The sequence below is a fragment of the Gossypium hirsutum genome, chromosome D02, assembly GCF_007990345.1.
Source record: "Gossypium hirsutum isolate 1008001.06 chromosome D02, Gossypium_hirsutum_v2.1, whole genome shotgun sequence".
Lineage (NCBI taxonomy): Eukaryota > Viridiplantae > Streptophyta > Magnoliopsida > Malvales > Malvaceae > Gossypium > Gossypium hirsutum.
The window spans coordinates 9,042,244-9,060,639 of record NC_053438.1 but is presented as its reverse complement, the minus strand read 5'-3'; the positions used below and the strand labels follow the sequence as shown (position 1 = coordinate 9,060,639).

The 18,396-nt window shown below is 34.6% G+C and overlaps 1 protein-coding gene, 1 long non-coding RNA gene and 1 pseudogene across 4 annotated transcripts; all 3 read right to left on the bottom strand.

The window, feature by feature from the left end:
• Positions 1–1,088: 1,088 nt before the first annotated feature.
• On the bottom strand, positions 1,089–2,642 carry LOC121214500 (uncharacterized). Of its 3 annotated transcripts, XR_005910119.1 has the most exons (4): positions 2,374–2,642; positions 2,046–2,110; positions 1,629–1,711; positions 1,089–1,550 (listed from the first exon to the last, which is right to left on the bottom strand). It is a non-coding gene; the product is annotated as an uncharacterized lncRNA (long non-coding RNA). The 3 variants fall into 3 exon arrangements; XR_005910120.1 differs by lacking the exon at positions 2,374–2,642 and having other exon boundaries at positions 2,046–2,234; XR_005910121.1 differs by lacking the exon at positions 2,374–2,642 and having other exon boundaries at positions 1,472–1,550; positions 1,649–1,711; positions 2,046–2,234.
• A 1,127-nt stretch (positions 2,643–3,769) lies between these two features.
• Positions 3,770–5,758, bottom strand: LOC121214509 (uncharacterized). Its single transcript, XM_041088278.1, has 5 exons — positions 5,431–5,758; positions 5,246–5,316; positions 4,786–5,092; positions 4,562–4,734; positions 3,770–4,084 (listed from the first exon to the last, which is right to left on the bottom strand). Exons 1-5 carry the CDS (start codon positions 5,756–5,758, stop codon positions 3,770–3,772), a joined length of 1,194 nt encoding a protein of 397 aa, XP_040944212.1.
• A 3,663-nt stretch (positions 5,759–9,421) lies between these two features.
• Positions 9,422–15,672, bottom strand: LOC107910515 (5'-nucleotidase domain-containing protein 4-like; annotated as a pseudogene).
• Between the last annotated feature and the right edge of the window lie 2,724 nt (positions 15,673–18,396).

Sequence of the window (18,396 nt, the reverse complement as noted above, 5' to 3'; positions counted from 1 at the left end):
TCAATTTCTTTTCTTCTTCAAGACGTTTTGAATCACCCGAGAGCTTAGTTTAATCACTACGTTTGGTTCGCTATATTGGATTAGAGATGTATTGGATTAGAAGTATAATGGAATAGAGGTGTAATAGCAAATCAACTGTTTGGTTGAATGTAATGGAATAGAGGCGTAATAGTAAAACTGTGTTTGGTTGAATGTAATAGAGATGTAATAGCATAATGGAAAAAACTAAAATGACCAAAATACCCTTAGCATAAATTTGTTTTGATAAATGATTATTGTTATTGTTATTTAAATTTTAATAAGATTATTTATTATCAAAAATAAATAATTTAATCATATTTAAACATAATTATTATTTAATATATTTTAATTAAAATATATAATTTAATAAAATTCTTAATAATTAGCAGAAATTTGTTTTGGTAAATTATTTTATTTAAATTTTAATAAGATTATTAATATCAATAATAAATAATTTAATCATATTTAAACATAATTATTATTAAATATATTTTAATTAAAATATATAATTTAATAAAATTCTTAATAATTAATATTCTTATATGAATTTACTCAAACCATAATATATGATACTGTAAAATATAAAATAACATAATTATTATTAAATATAATATAATTAAAATATATAATTTAATAAAATTCTTAATAATTAATATTCTTATATGAATTTACTCAAATCATAATATATGATACTATAAAATAAAATTTTAAATAATTAATATTAAATATATTTTAATTTAAATATATGATTTAATAAAATTTAAAATAATTATAACTAATAAATTATATTTTATGAATTTGTATAATTTAAAATAATAATTATTACATATAATTTAATAATAATATAAAATTTCATAAAATTCTTGATAATAAATTTTCTTATATGAATTTATACAATTTAAAATAATGCCAATGCCAACACTACCACATTTGGGTTCAAATTATACTCATAGTAAGCTCAAACTTTTATTGATGCCAATGCCAACACTACCAAAACCTTTTGGACAATTATTTCGAAGATTTAAACCAACAAAAAGAAAATCAATAAGTAATAAAACCATAGAAAATAAAAGAAAAAATTTGCCTTTGAAGCACATTCAATTGTGCACTTGGTTCTCTTTGATATCTCCATGATTTCTTCATCTTTATTCATAATATCAAACATAGGCAAACAAAACGATAATTGTAACCCCCTACCCCTACCAACATTTTATTGTAAGTATAACTAACACAGGATAACTAGTTGGCCTCTTAAAACAGTCAAAGACCAGACCCCAAACTAAACCAAACTGCTAAACAACAAAGCAGACATCATTAAAAAGACCCCATCCCCAGATTGCATCATTTTCAATTCTTAGAAATGAGGAGCATAGAGCTGGAGAACCTTCTGCTAGGACGGTCTGCTGCTAATATCATCCCACCAAGCACTCACATGCTTCCTGCTGGTTGTCATGTATTAGGGATCACTTCTAGAACCCTGTTTTCCCCTAGCAACATTTGCAAACTCACAAGCTCCAGACAACAAGGGACTGGAGATGTTACCGTTAGCATACTACACGCGTGATTGCAAATTTATGAACATTCAACTACAAAAGTCCAGAACCTACCAAAATTTCTAAGCCAATACTTCAGAATCGATTTGCTGAATATTGGGGAAAATTTGTTTCAGGGTAGCATTGTAGTTAGGAGACTGCGCTTGCAATAAAACAGTACAGTTGATCACATATGAGAAAGGTTAGGAGAGAAGAATGACTACTAGGCCAGTATAGAAGATTGAGAAATGTCAAACGATAATCACCAATTGTGCAAATAACTCTATAGCTAAAATGAATGCAATATGCCAAGGGGAGGATGATGATATAGACTTAACTGAACTTAGCCCAAGAAGGTAGAAAACTACTTTAGATGGATGCCACTACTTTGGTGATCATATATTTAATCACCTATAGCTAGATTCAGAGAAATCAACAGGCAAGAATGCAAATAAAGGGGAAAAAATAATAGGCAAAATATGGGAATTTTACCTGACAAATGAAATCGATTCTCAGAGAAGACGATGAGTGTCTAGACACGAATGAAAAGCATCCAACTTATATGATATTCCCGATTAGAAGTGTTTCGAAATTCGACAAAGATAAATAAAATCAAAATCAAAATCGATTCTACAGAAAAGAAAAGAAAAGAAAAACAGGGAAAATTTTGGAAGAAGAAGCAGAAATATGGAGAAAAGAAAATGGAGAAAAGAAAAGAAATGTGAGAAGAAAAGAAGCGTACCGTACCAGAAGAAGAAGTAGAAATCTGGAAAGGAAAAAATTGAGAAACGTCAGAAGAGGATGAAGGAAAAGAAATTACCTGTGCAAGGAAGCGTGGGAGAATCGGAGCGTTGAGGACGAGGGCAGAAAACGGAAGAGAAAAAAGGGAAAGACGCGGAATGGGTAATCGGCGCTGAGGGAGCGTAATGCCTATTACCCGCAGTCAATGTAATGGGGGAGTAACTGATTCGGCGCGGAATGAGAAAACAGCGAACCAAACGCCGGAATAGGTCGGTAATGTAATAGGCGCGTAATCGGGGAGTAATGGTATACCTATTACAGCGAACCAAACACACTGTTAGATATCTGCCCTTCTCCGATTCCTTCCCTCCATTTCACCCTTTTCCTACTTCAATCTGGTTCTCTCACCCTTTCATTTTCTGCTTGAAATTCTGCAACTCCAGGGACTCGTCCGACCAGGTAATCTCCTCTATTGCTCTTAAACGCTTCAGTTGCTAAGGTATGCGCGAGATTGTTTCTTGATCTTGGGATATGCTCGAACTTACATTCCTTAAAATATACCAAGAGCTGATGGATATCATGAATATACGCACTAACCAATGATTTATCTGGGCTTTTTGTTTTGTATTTCTTTATTATTGATAAAGAATCTCCTTCAATAATAACTCTTTCCCACTGCATGTGAACGTTGATCTGGAGAGCTTTCTGACACGCGATTGCTTCCGCTCCAAAGGCTGAGGAAACCCTTTGATGAACCTCCGAGCAAGATAAGAGAACTGAACCCTCTTTGTCTCTGGCCACAACTCCAATAATCGCTTTTTTTGTCCTACTTCATATGCTGCATCGAAATTGATTTTGACAACCCTATCCACTAGTTTTTCCCATTTTTTAACAGTTATGGGAGTTTGTCGATAATTTTTACCAACCGCTTCAAGCTCTGATATGTAGCTATTAACAAATCTCCCTATTTCTTTTCCAGATTTACTCCCTTTGTTATGCAGTCTATTATTTCTATTATGCAGTCTATTATTTCTATCTCCCCAGATGGCCCATATTGCAACACAGAAGATCCGACGCTAGGATGTCGAGCTATGTACAAAAACCCAGGTTAGCCACTGTAGAAACCCCATCTGATTTTCCTGCACATACTTATGAAATGATAACTCTCTCCACACTGATACTGTAACAGGGCATTCACGAAAAAGATGTTCCATAGATTCAGTTCCTGAGCCACAACGAGGACACATTGATGTATTCGTTAGTCTTCTAAGTAGCATATTAACACGAGTAGCTAGGAAATTCCATGAGATCTTCCAAACTGTAATTTTTATTTTTGAAGGAAGATCAAGTAGCCATAGTTTCCTGTAAAAGTCCTTATAGTCGGCTTGTAAAGCATAAGCTCTAGGATCATTTGCAGTACTTTGTAATAGTTTATAGGCGCTACGTGTTGTGTACTCACCCGACGCTTCAGCATTCTAGACTTGGGAATCTTCGTGTGGTCTTTCAGCCAGCGGGATACAGAGAATCATCTCTGCTACATCCTCCGAAAGGGTATACGCTATCAACTCATGTTTCCATGTTCTATTGCTTGAATCAATTAATTCCGCAACTTTACTATCATTCAAATTCGTAGTTAAAACTGGTAATCTATCACGCGGTAAAACTGGAATCCAATAATCACGACTGATCAAAATATTCATACCTTTACCCACCCTCCAACATAATCCCTCAGCTAAAACACCCTTAGTATCCCAAGTACTTTTCCATGTATACAAAACGTTATTCCCCAACTGTGAATTTAAAAAATCTACTTTTGGGAAATACTTTGCTTTTAATACTTGTGCTACTAAAGAATTTGGATTATTCAAAATACGCTACCCCTGTTTAGCTAGAAGGGAGATATTAAACTGAGCCATATTCCTAAAACCCAATCCACCCTCATCTTTAGGACGGCATAAATACTTCCACTGACACCAATGGATACCTCTTCTACTATGCGATTTCTGACACCAAAATTTAGCAAATATGTTTTCAAATTCCCCACAACGAGTCTTTGGTAGTAAGAAACACGACATAGCATAGGTTGGAATGACCTGTAACACCGATTTAATAAAGACTTCTTTACCTCATTGGGATAACAATCTAGTACTCCACCCATCAATCCTAGTTAAGATCTTATCTTTTAAATGCTTAAAATATTCCTTCTTACGTTGACCAACCATGTTTGGAAGCCCCAATTAACGTTCTAAGTTTGTTGAGATCCTAACCCCCAGCTTTGCCGACGCTTCTTCCTTCTTCTCTTCAGCTGTATTCGTGCTAAAAAATATTTTGGACTTATTGAAATTAACACATTGCCCAGAAGACTTTCCATATTCCTTCAAAATATCCTTTAGAACCCTAGCACCCCTATCTGATGCTTCCCCGAACAAAATACAATCATCTGCAAAAAGCAAGTGTGAAATTTCTAGTCCTCTTCTACTAGCTTATGCACCTTTTAGCATTCCCACTGCTGAAGCCATTCCCATCAAAGATGATAATCCCTCACTACATATCAGAAATAGGAAAGGGCTCAAAGGGTCCCCTTGACGCAAGCCTCTAAACGGTGAAAAAATTCTTCCACTTCCATTTATATTAACTGCATAGGATGTCGTGGAAACACAATTCACAACCAGCCTAACCCACTCTGATGTGAAACTCATTCGTAGCATTACTTCCTTCAAATATCCCCACTTAACCCTATCATAGGCTTTGCTCATATCAATCTCTACTGCCATATATCCTTTTTTCCTTGTGCGCTTCTGTCAAAATGTATGCAAGATCTCATAAGCTAGTAGCACGTTGTCAGTTATTAACCTTCTCGGAACGAACTCACTTTGAGTCGCATCAATACATCTTCCAATAACTGCTTGAAATCGGTTTGCAATTATTTTTGCGACCATTTTGTAAGTTACTGAACATAAACTAATGGGTCTAAAGTTAACAATGCTAGTGGGATTTGGGATTTTAGGAATCAACACAATATCTGTATGATTAAAAGAACCAAAACTTACACCATTATTTAAGATATCCAAGCAAAAATTTGTTGTTTCCTTACCTACAATATGCCAAAATTTATGAAAGAAAATAGCTGGGAAACCGTCATGTCTTGGAGCTTTTGTAGGTCTTATACCCTTCAATGCCGCATACAAATCATCTGCTGTAAAAGTTGACATTAGCTCTTTATTTGTATCTGTCAAAATATTTTCCTTTATTCCCGATAAAAGATATGAACAATCCCCATCTCCTTTTGTCGTAAAGAGCTCCTGAAAATAGGTGGAAGCTACTTCATGGATCTCACTCTCTTCATTAGCTTCTCCTCCCTCAATTTTCTCCAACCTTGATATTGAGTTTATACGTCTTCGATATGTAGCAAACCTGTGAAAAAAGGTTGAGTTCTTGTCCTCTACTTCAAGCCAATTCGCCATTGCCCTTTGTTCCCAATAGATTTTGTCTTTATCAATTTCCACATTCAAGTGGATCTTGGTGTCAATGATTTCTGCCAACGTGTTTCATTCTTTTCTTCTCCCATTAACATATCAAGCTGCTTCGTTAACCTTTTCTTTAGTCCTTCTCTTCCTTTCTTAATTGTTCTCGCCCAAACTTATAAATCTGCTTGCAGATTTCCAAGTTTCTCGTCAAATGTACCTGTTCCTGACTCCCAAGATTCTCTGATTGCTATTTCGCACGTCTCTTCCATCAACCACCACGCCTCAAATTTAAACTTTGAATTGCCCTTATAAATGCTATCGCCATCTGTATTAATTAGAATTGGACAATGATCGAACATTGTGTGAGAGAGATGGTTAATGCCACTTTCCGGAAACAAGGAGCCTCTATTTATCGTTTATCACCCCCTATCAAGTCTTTCTCTAATGTTTGTCTCTGGTAAATTTCTTCTTTCCCATATAAACCATACTCCCGAATACCCCAGGTCTTCTAACTGACAGTTTTCAAGTCATCTTGAAATGCATGCATTCTACTCTCATCCCTTAGGTCGCCCCTACTTTTCTTAAAAGAATACATGATCTCATTAAAGTCACCACTTACCAACCATGGATAATTCTTATCTTGCCTCAGATTCATCAATAGATACCATGAATCACTCTTGTTGTGGACATATGGAGAGCCATAAAACCTTGTGAATCTCCACTCTTCTTTAACCTGCTCCTCTTTAACCAAAACATCAATATGATTTTTAGAAAAACTTCGTAAACTAACTTTCATGTCTCCTTTCCATGCTAAGCATAATCCTCCTTTTGAGCCTTCAGCTTCAATATCAATTCCATTAGTAAAATCGCAACTTCGTCTAACTCTTTCCATCTTTTGTTTAGCAACTTTGGTCTCCATTAAAAAGACCACTTGGGGATTCTGCTGCTTTAGGAAATAACGCAGCCTTCTTCCAGCTTGTGGACTCCCCAATCCACGAACATTCCAGCTTACGATTTTCATTGTGTCCGGTCGGCTTGCCTATTGGCAGCCGCCGATCTCAGTAAGTCTTGCACCTCAAGTTGCTCAACGTTGTTTGTCATCATCACTGAAGGGCCTTTATCATAATCCTCTGAAATATCTTGTTTCAGCCTTTTAATTCCATCTCTGTCTACACTATCATTAAAATAGCTTTTAAAATCTACATCTGGGGATTTCGTCTTCCTCGTGTAATTTTCAGATTTTGTTGTTGATGCGCCAGATTGTGTTCTTGTCCAATTTACCTTCTTCTCTTGATAAGGATTTTGACTCTTTTTACTGGTACTTTCCCACACCTTCTCAGCTTCCCCTAACCCCGAAGTACTATCTTGTTCTTTTAGCATCTCCCCCTGCCTTTAATCTTAAACATTCCTGTAAACCCCCCAACTCAGTGTATCCTTCCTCAGCACGTTTTATATTATTGGACATCATTCTTTCCCCTCTAGTATAAGAACTTTGCAACCCCTTATGATTCATCAAACTATTAAATTTCATACTTTCTTTTCCACTAATCTTGATTCTGCTTTTAAGGCCACCGAATAAGGAGGATTTTCACTAATTTTATTTTTCCTTGCAAGTGGTATCTGGATGCAACTACTCTTCCCATGCCCCATTCTTCCACATCCCAAACAGAACATTGGCAAGTTTTCATACTTAAAAGGATCCATACTTTACTAACATAATCAGTAGAGACAAAAATACCTCTTCTAAGTGGTTTCTGAACATCCAAATTAATTCTGAGTCGACAAAATTTTTCACTAATTTCAGATCTGAGAACCCCACCAAACGTTCCACCAATAGCATGCAATAGATCTTTCTTGTCGAACTCTGGGAAGCACGATTCAATTTTTATCCAAAACGGGGATGAAGTAAGCTTGATCTGGTCCCTCGCCACCGCTTGGCATAGTTTGTCAGATAAAAATAAACTTTTACGAAAGAGCCAAGGTCTCGCCTCCAAAATTAATTCCAGATCTTCTTCCAACTCAAAAATTATTAAAAATAAATTTTGTCCCACCACCTGGATCTCAAACTTTTTCCTTATCTTCCATATATCTTTCATATGAGCCCTAAAACTGTCTGGGTTATACTGCTTTTCTGTCCAAATCGTACATATCAATGTAGGTTTGGAACTTGGTACCACCATCGAGCCTTTGACTGATAACTGAACTAGTTCTTCGGCAAGAGGAGAGATCTCATCCCTCCTCTCTCGGTCGTCGCCACCGCTTGCTTCCATCCCAAGCCGCAGCATTTACTGCTATCTCTAGGACTTCTTAGCAAAGCACTCTTGGGAGCAGAGAGGAGTTGAAATGTATATTATTTACGATTTGAATTTTTTAATAGTATTAAAAAAGTATTAATTTAAAATGTCACTTTTTTAATATAATATATATGCTTTAATTATGATTTGAATTTTTTTCATGTTATATTTAGATGGTTAAATAAGTCAATATATTTTAATAATGTTCAAATAATAAATTAAAAAATTACATTAATTAAATGCATTCTTAAAAAAAATTAATTAAAATACTAAATGCATAAACATTGGAAATTAGTGATAATATAAAAGTTCTGAAATGGTAAAATTTTGAACTTAATATGTTTGCATGTTTTTTTTAAGCATTTTATATAAAAGTATGGAAATATGGAAATAGCGATAAATTTAGGTATTATTTTCTAAATTAGTGTCAAGTTTACTGTTGGCTAAACTATTGATCCTTGCTTCATGAGCATATAAAGAATCCATCAATTGTTTTGACTCCTTAATTACAGCTAAATCATGATCAAACTTGGGGTATAAACTCTTCAAAAAATTTGAACAATTTGATGTTTATAGGTACTAACGGTACCCAATTAATTTACACTTTAATTACAACAATTTATTGCAAATTCAATTTATTGTTAACTCATATAAACATTGTTGTTTCGAATTACCATCGGAATAGAGCATTTCAATGTTTATTAGTAACGGTACAAAATTATTACTTGAATTGAATCTGCAACAAATTTCTTTAATATGAATCAAATTTGCAAGATTCCAATTTGGGGGTAGGGTTTTCAAATTGGTGTCAAATGAAGGTTTAGGGTTTAAAATGAGATTCTGGATTTAGTTTACAAAGAGCATGAAAGTTTTTTTTTCCAATTATTAAGTTTTCCTTTTAAGGTACAACAGAGTTACAAATTTATCATCACTCTTAACCCTACCAAATATTTTTCTCCTTTTAATTTCCTATTGATTTTTCAATTTTTTTTCTTTGATGAAAATATATAGCAACAAAAAATGCCATCATGTGCACTCCACGTCATGACCTGATTCACCTAATTTAAAAGAAAAAAACATGCCATTGTTTTAAAGGATAATACTGAAAAAACTCATTTCAAAATGTAAGAATAATAGAATTCATCAAAGTACATTAGGACTATATACGTTTGACCGTGTGAATTGACTTGGGTTTGCAACTAAAATGAAAATGGTGGTACCCCCTAACCTACCTGGATTGTAGTAGTATACATGCACTTTAGAAAATAAGACATCAGTGTTACGTGGCAGCGCATTGTTAATATCAAATACGACTTGCAAGGTTTTAGGATCATATTAACCCATGCTTGGACTGACCAGGCCTATATATAACAAAGCTTAAATCATGTTTAGGGGGAAAAAAATGTGTTAAAAGTGCTTATTCTTCTACATTTTGACATTCCACTCTCAGCATGAATGATCCACCATAAACAGCTAAGCTAACACACGCACAACAATCTAAACTGCTTGCTCAGCTCAGCTCATCCATTGGTTGTTTACTCCAGGTATATTAGTACATTTATTTATATAAAAATACACAAATTATCTTCTAAAGCTTCATCATCATCACCATCAAGATGACTCCGAACTTCACTAGTTTGTCGAACTCCCATTATGTTCTGAACAGTAATGTGAATATGTATCGTGAGCAAGTGTCTGCAAACACAAACAGAAACACCACCATTTCAATGTCAGTTCCACGAATTCCATCCTCCACATCTATATTATATATTTACCACTTCATCCAACACTTACCTGCTCTTGTGATCGGAAATACATGAAAGGAGTATAATTCAGAAAATTCGACACTCTAGATGTATATATATCAGCATACCTGCAAATTATAGATACGTTAATATATAACTCTGTCGAATCAATCACTTTTCAACTTTCTATTTCGGAAAAATGTATATTAGGACAGGCAGCCATGACTACTTACTTCTCTATTTGACGCATCAAGTGGCTTTTGTCCCACAGACCCGCACGTGAAAGAAAGCCCCACCTAAACCAAAACATTTTGTCCTATCTCAATTACCTGTTTCTATGGTGTCCAATATATACAAATATTGTATGCATCCCCAAAACAAGGAAACATGTATGATCAACTAATCACAGTCTTTTAACCAGTTGGCTCCCTGGATATGAGCATTCATATATTCAACATTACCTCATTTTGATATATTGAAATAATCTGAATCTAATAATCTAAAAAGATGAAGTTCTCTGTCCTCGTTTTTACCTTTTATTAAACAGCTCTCCATCTGCTTCTAGCAATGGAGCAATCTTCTCATCAAGCCTTTGCATAACAATAAGCAGCTTCTGCATGCTCTGTCAGTTCTCGGTCATCCATGTTAGTTGCAGCAAGTGTCTAAAACCATGGAGAAGGATTCAAGAATTTTGTTATTTCACCATTGCAATAAACACCTTTTCCATGAATATATGCTTTTTATGATCCAACCATTTAGTTGCAAATTTTGAGAATAAATATGAGCATGATTTCAGAAAAAAAGAAAAGAAATTATACTGCAAGAAGTCTGAGAGAGTGTGAATGCTGCTTGCCGTTTCAGAAGATCAATGATAATAAGATAACAGGTATAAATTTGCATGATTTACAAAATTTTAGAACATCCTTTTACAGGGATGAGACAGCAGTAAATTATACAAAACAGAAATCGCACTGTAGCATTAAGCAGGGATCTAAAATCCAAGGGATTACAAGGGGCATCATTTAATAGGATCAAGTCACCTGAGCTGGGCGTCCTTTGGTTCGGCGTTGCAGAGCCAACCGTAGTTGGTTAAAGAGATCCCCTACAACCTCCTTTTGGTTTATAAGCTCTACCACAGTTGCACGAGGACCACGACTATGTATTAAAGCCTTATACTGTTGTTTCACAAAATAAAGACCATTTTCAGCACTCAGCAGTCAGGATTTAGAAGAATGCATTGCCACTTAATTTTGTCCATAGTCGAAATTCAGCGATCTCAAATGAACCTTATTTTCGTTTAACAGTTCACAAGTCCAGTAATTAATACTGCAAGTTAAATGGTGTCCCTTTCACTTCACTTTATAGTTCTGATTAAATTCATCCTCAATAGACTAGAGAGTGAGAAAGTCATTACAATAAAATATTGGCACAAAATAGAACTGAACTTTTGAAACACAAAATTCAGCTTCCATCTAGAAATAGTAAACATAATAAAAGAACATATTCATACCTCTTCCTCCAATTCTCGACAAATCAATGCCGTTCGCCATCGTAAATGGACTTTGGATTGACTTACATCAGTGTAAATATGGTCGCCAACATAAAGAATCTCATCTCCATGGATATTTAGGGAATTCTCAACCATCTGAGCACTTCCCCCCGAGTACAAACCTCCTGCAGACGAAACAAAAGATGAATAAGTAAGAACTGCAAATCATGAGCAACCTATGATTTCTTCTTTTTGGCACAAACTGCAAGACAAGACAAATATATTCAACAATTAAATCATTGGCTCAGAGTGCCAAAAGTGCACTGTCATCAAAAGCTAAAAAGTTCATATGTCAACAGGGAGTAATTTCTCAGCATCCTCAACTTTTGGTTGAGAAGATATTTAGAACAATATGAAGAATTATTTGGCTGAAGTTTTAGCTATGGAAAATGCTGCAGCCATTATATAGCTTTCAAATACCCAATAATATACCCACTCAATGGTATTATCTCTCTCAACCCCAAAATTTGGCCCATATGCTGGCATCAATGACAACCAAGAAACTGGATCAAAACAGATTAGTAAATGGTTTCTCTTTCACTCTCATGGTTTCGTCCACATAAAATGTTATATTATAAAGAAGAAATAAGATCAAAACATAAGGTACAAACATAGATCACCTGTATGAGTCTTGAAGCATGGACGCATTAAGCCCTCACCAGTCACAACCTCATATAATGGGTGTGACATTTGGAAGAACTCTGGCTTCCTTGCTGAGACTATCACCTACAGACATACAGAACAGCAGGAAAACACAAATGCGTCAACATGTTTGAATGCCATTAAATCAAACATTCACATTTCCTTCTGTTAGAGCAATTTAATACTCATGAGAAAAACAATTGCAAAAAGTTGTGCAAGGAGAAGACTGTACTGAAGCTATTGTTTTCTAATATCACAGAGTATCATTTGATAATTTCCAGGTTGTGAGATCACAAATTATCAGTTTTCTTAATTTGATTTGAAGAAACAAATTTAAAGTCAGTATTCTACTAAAAACAGAGACCAAAAGGAAGCCAACTGGACCATACTCAACGGTAAGACAGACCCAACCGTTAGGTCCAAGTAAAAGTCATCCCAGAATGCATTAGCCGAAATCTTGTTTTGGATTTCTCTAGCTATATGTCAATTTGTTTCATTGATTGGTTACTTGGTTTTCTTCTCACCAAGAACTTGTTTGCTGACATTATCAATGTCTATTTTTAAAGACGGTCTAATAAAAAGAAAGAATATCCGCTAAAAGTTGTGCTCATTGGCAGAAGGGAAAGGTCGCTGAGCATGTACTGATACTTACCATGTCAAAAAGATCTCGCCAACCCATGTCATTGGGCAAGAATCTGTTAAAAGAATGCTGCATCATTTTGTCTGTGTAATGGTAATCTGAGTTTGTAATAAGCAGCAACTTTTTACCTGCCTGATGCATGAAATGTACACATAAATAGAAAGAATATAATAAACTAACATGTTAAACTAGATGAGAAGGTAAAACTGCAAAAGAATACCTCCTTTTGATCCAAAAGTGCTAAAGGTAGCTCTGGATCAGGCTCCACAAATAATTCAGGTTTGGACATTATCTCACTCTGCATACTGTGACCCGTCAGTACGAACTCATGGATTACAACTCTTAATCGTCAAAATTTACTGTTTATGTTTACCTTAAGTTGACCTTCTACATGTGCCCTGAATAAAGCCTTTCCAACAGCCTTAAAACCAAGCAAAGAGTTGCAATATAAGCACATATTCATCTGAGAGGTTGATTAAATACTACATTTGCAGTAATAATTTACCTTGTAAAGTCCTTTATAGTCCAGTGGACCAAGATCTGCTGGAATGACTCCATCATCCAATCTGTCCACCATCTGGAAGTAAAACCATATGGTATTAATAACAAAATTATCTCAACAAAGAATTAGAAGACTACGATTTTATATAAGAATAATAACGCTCAAAATATTTACACCATTCCTGCCTAGTTGAGCAAATTATTAGCAATAATGGAAGTCAGAACAAAGGCAAAGTAATGTGGAAATTAAAGATTTTTGAATCTGGAGATTATGAGATCTTACAAGCACCATGCAAGTGGCAATAAAGACACATAGGATAGAAATTTATTAAGTGAACGTGAAGAAGGTCATAAAATTGCAGAGGTATGTCATTATTGTTAATTACATCAAGAAGAAAGGAAAGGAACTTGGTCATTAAATTTCACTACAAAGTGCAAGTGCCCTAAAAACAGTTTCTAAGGAAAACTAGATAATTGTTTGTTTTGTAGTTTAAACGGGAAGAAACTACCTGCATGTATGCAACAGCTTCTGAAACAGAAAATAACGTATTAAGGAACTCCCATTGACTCTCCTTCCGCAGATCCACCAGTTCTCTCCCATACATCTCGCTTCCATGCATAGAAAGTTAAGCGCCACTATAGAAAATATGCCGCAAATAATGTAACAGAATATGAAATACCAAGCAGAGACAACTCAGAAATCAAATAGATTGACAAGGGAGTCAACTATCAGAATAGAAAATGTAATGCACATACAGGCTACTATATGAAAAAATGGCAATGATATCATTGATCTAGAACTATCGATCTAAATCATATTTCACTACAAGATGGTTTGTCCAATTGAGATTGTAGCCACACATCACACACACATCCAACATAATTGTTACTAATAACTAAAGTTACACAGCTCAATACATACCTAACAGCTCGAGTAGATAGCATTTTAGTGCCATGCATGGCCCTTTTAACATAGCCAAACCGGTCAGCCTTAACCAAATTACCTTTCTCTTTGTCAATAACAAGACCCCTAATTACCTGCAGAAAACCAAAAGAAGAAAAGCATGTTTAGGGCCATGAAATTATGAGAAAGCAATTCAATAAGAAGTCATGAGTATACTCGGAAATGAAGACATTACCAAATCAGGGTCAAAGGCAAGTCCCTCAACAGGAAAACCCATACTCTTTAAATTCTCCATGCAGTAATCATAAGCCCGCCCTTCCCAAGCCTGCAAAGGAATTAATCCACATCATACAATCTAAAGTAACCACAAAGAGAGATGAATCAATTTAGGTTGCTATAAGCAATATAAAAAAATAGAGTATTTCCATTAATAAAGAATTTCAACTGATATTCACCATCACATTATAATGTATCAAAGTGTAGTCCATGTCATATCCTATTGCACTTATTGACCTAAGATTCAGCGTCCGGGTGCAAAACATACCACGAGGAGAGAGCCTTGCCGCTGAAGGACTCTACAGATAAAAAAATTGACACAGATGAGATTGACAGAAAACAAAAAACAGCATTACTGACTTATGCAGTAAACTAAACTGATTTCTACCAGCTAAATAAGAAATGCAGCCACCTTAGAAAATAAATTAATTACCATAAAGTGTCACATGCAGTTAGCTTAAGTAAGAATATTAGAAACTCTATGTAAAGGTATGAAATTAAAAGAAAAGGATGGATTTGCAGCACCGGGATACCCAAGTCTCTGAGTAAACTCCCAGCTTCCTCAGCCTCCAACCTAGCTACCTGTTCAATTGGACCTTCTAAAGTGGCCTGGCCATCAAGCCCTACAAGGGAATGTCATGAACATAAATAAGTTGATAAAAAAGGCAAACCCAGCAAGATACAGTATAAATTATAATTATCAACACTGTTTAAAGTAGAGAAATAAAAGATTTTGAAAGAGACCATCCAATATTCATGCTGAGTGGTACAACGGTATACATACATTCAAAGTTAACAGACGAAAGAGAAAAGAGCAATCAAATGTGAGGTAAATACGCAAAAAAGAATACCGAAATTCTCAAGATGTTTCAGATTGATGTTTAAATCGCCTTTGGTGCTTTCACCCAAATAATCAACATCACACTTGCTGGAAGAAGTGAGGGAGAAAGCATCCCCCCCAACACTGCTGCTACTGCTACAACCACACTTGAACACCATTTTCGGAGCTCTCATCACTAAATATTTAGAAGAAAAAGTGGGTCTTGGGAATGGATTTTGGAGAAACTGAAGATTGGCAGTAGCCATTGCTAGTGACTGCAAATTTGGCCAAAATAAAATGGTTAAATTAGGTATCGCTCAGACTAAAAACTGAGAGCCAAAAAGACCCACTTCTTACAGTGTATAATTAACGATTAAATTTTTTTTTCTCGGTTAGCTATTCTCCTCCTGCTCCAGACAGACAAGGTGGATAATCTGTGGTCAAAGCTCAAGCCATCCTTTTCTGTTCGCTCTATAAATTAATTAGGGTCAAGTCAACAACAACAGGAGTGTTTAGGGTTTTCCTTTCCTTCTATCGAATAATTTTACTTGCACTCTTTTAACGTTTGATAATTGAAAGGAATGGACTTTTTGAATTATTCTCAGCCTTAAATTTTCTGTCTTAACTTTTTTTAAGGAAATATCTAACTAATTTGTTAAAAAAGAAAATTTAGACTGAATTTAGAAATAACTGTTAAATTTAGAAATTAATTTAAATAAAAAATTCAAATCCCTTATTAAAAAGGAAATATATATAGAAAAGGAAAATGTGAAATAAAAAAGGTTTTTCTTAAAATAAAAAAATATTTTGTCTCACCTCTTTCTTTTGGCTTTTTCTTTCCAATTTTGTTTCCAACACTTTAGTGATAGTTTTTATGGTAACTTAGTTTCATAGAATATCATCGTATGAAATTTTGTTTAACTTAGTTTCATAGAATATCATCGTATGAAATTTTGTACATAAATATTAGTCCATTTTATTTTTTTTAAGGCAGTAGCAGTTTTAATTTTAAATTTTGTAGTGTTTTTTATCCACCTTATTTTCTTTAAAAGCATTAGTGATAGTTTCTGTTTTAGTTTTATTTCAAATTTATTCGGTATCGTTCTTGGAGATCTTCGTCGAGATAAAATATTGTGATAGTGTTCATAAAATTGAATTCCAACATGCCAAGGAAGAGCATAGGCCATTTAAGATTTAGCTTTTCATTCATCATTAATGGGGTGGGTCTTTTAGGCTTATGGCAATGGTTTCTTGGTTGACCGGTGTTTGTCATCGAGATGATACATCTCTGGTTGGTTCTGAATTCTTTGAATGTTGAGACATTTGTGCAACAATTTATAGTGTTCTATTTATCGTTTGAACTATGTGTTATACCTATATATTCATTCATTATGATTCCTATTAATGATAAGTATCCATCTTGCAAAAAAATTAATAAGATAAAAATGAAAGGGCTAACTCAACCTAACATCTCTAAACTAAATTATATGATTTCGCCCTGGTTTATCTATAATATTTGCTCAAGTCTAGTTCAACTCAAGATATGGACCTCAATTTTTCTCAATCCCGCTCATTTTTGTAAATGACTAATTGAAGTTTGTTTGAGTCTGCTTATATCTTTTTTATTTTTAAAAATATTTTTATTTAATATTTAGTAATTTTATACAATCAACCCTCCTTATAATAACCTTATTTGTTTGCTGCAATTTTTATTTTTATACAAAGATGTGGTTGTTATACAACTATAACTAAATTTGAGATTTTTTAAATGCACTTCAGTGTTCTCGAACCCACATCCTCTTATGCTGACAACAATGTCGATACTAACGCTAAGACTCAATTGACAACTAAAATTTATTACTTTTATTTCACTTAGAAATATAATTAATTTCACCAAAATTTGAGATAAAAGGTTTTTAAAGAAAATCAATTTAGTAAAGAATGTAATTCATAATTTACAATTATTGTTATTCTAGGTGGAAAGTTATTATATAAGGTAAAACTAGATCATAAAAACCGGTTCTACAACAAATTTACACTATATTTGGTTGGGTGTATTGGCTAATCAGTGGGTCCCATTTATTACGCCTCTAATCCGTTGTTTGGTTCAATGTATTGCTATTACGGGGCTAAACCATTACTGACCTAATCGGTGAAATCCACCGATTTCTAATCCCTTCCTTTTGCTCAGTTTAGGTGCTGCTTCAAGTTTTATACCCTGTTTACCCTCCCAATCGACACTTCCCTTTTTCGCCTTCTGTTCCTTCCTTCTAGCTAGGGGTTTCTACCGATTTGCTCCCTCTGTCCCTCTGCCCATAATACTCTCCAGCAATATACACACCGACGCACAAGGAAAGCACTGTTGGTAAGCCTTTATTTCTCCTACCCTGAACTTTTCTCCAGAAACAATCACTCTTATCATGTTTTTCGTTTCCTTCATGTAAAGCAGTTGATATACTTTGCTGGGTCTTTTTTCTTTTTGGTTTTCGTCAGTGATGGGATGTTCTAGTTCGAAGTTAGAGGATCAAAAGGCCCTCCAGGGAATGTTTTTGAGGTGATTAGAGAGATACATGTTCAATTTGTTAAAGCTTCTGAGTCAGGGAGTGAAATTGCAAAGTTGCTTACGGTGGGAACACTTCCCTATCACCGTAAACATGGTAATGATTTTCATCATTATTTTACTGGATTGTTGTGTTATTTTATCTATTTGCTCTAATAGTAATACTAACTGCGGGGTTTGGTAACTTTTCTACAACAGCTTCGAAGATGTTGCAAGTAGTTACTCCTTCGTTATCATTAGTATCATCTCAGCCATCTACTTCTAAGACTGATTCATCGGTTAACAATACTGATCCGGCTTTTCTAGATTTCAATGAAGAATTGGCCAAGAAACAGAGAAACCTTTCCTCTACATTGCAGAAGTTGTATCTTTGGGAAAAGAAACTCTATTATTTTGCTTGTTCTGTATATTTTATTTGTTAATTTGAAGCCTTTACGTTTCTCTTTAGTTCTTGGAAGAGTTCGAGTGGCTGTGAGATTACATCCACATAATGCAGAAGAGTCACTAGCAGATGCTGATTTTGCTGATTGTGTAGAACTTCAACCAGAGGTATTATGTTGCTATCTGACAGTTGGATATGTAGGGAATACAATTCTCAGTGACATTAATTTTGTTAGATGTCTGTATCTGTTTTCTTTTATCTGTTTGATCTTGAAGTACAAATGATTGAGGAAAAGCTAAGAGAAGGGCATATCGATTATATT

Excerpts from the sequence above, each read along its gene's own strand:
- LOC121214509 (XM_041088278.1), bottom strand. The coding sequence starts at position 5,758 with ATGGCGAATTGGCTTGAAGTAGAGGACAAGAACTCAACCTTTTTTCAC. Across the intron at positions 5,093-5,245 it reads GACCCATTAGTTTATGTTCA|AAGCGCACAAGGAAAAAAGG; the intron begins GTAACTTACAAA and ends ACATTTTGACAG. Across the intron at positions 4,085-4,561 it reads AAGCGTCGGCAAAGCTGGGG|TTGGGGAATAACGTTTTGTA; the intron begins GTTAGGATCTCA and ends TTAAATTCACAG.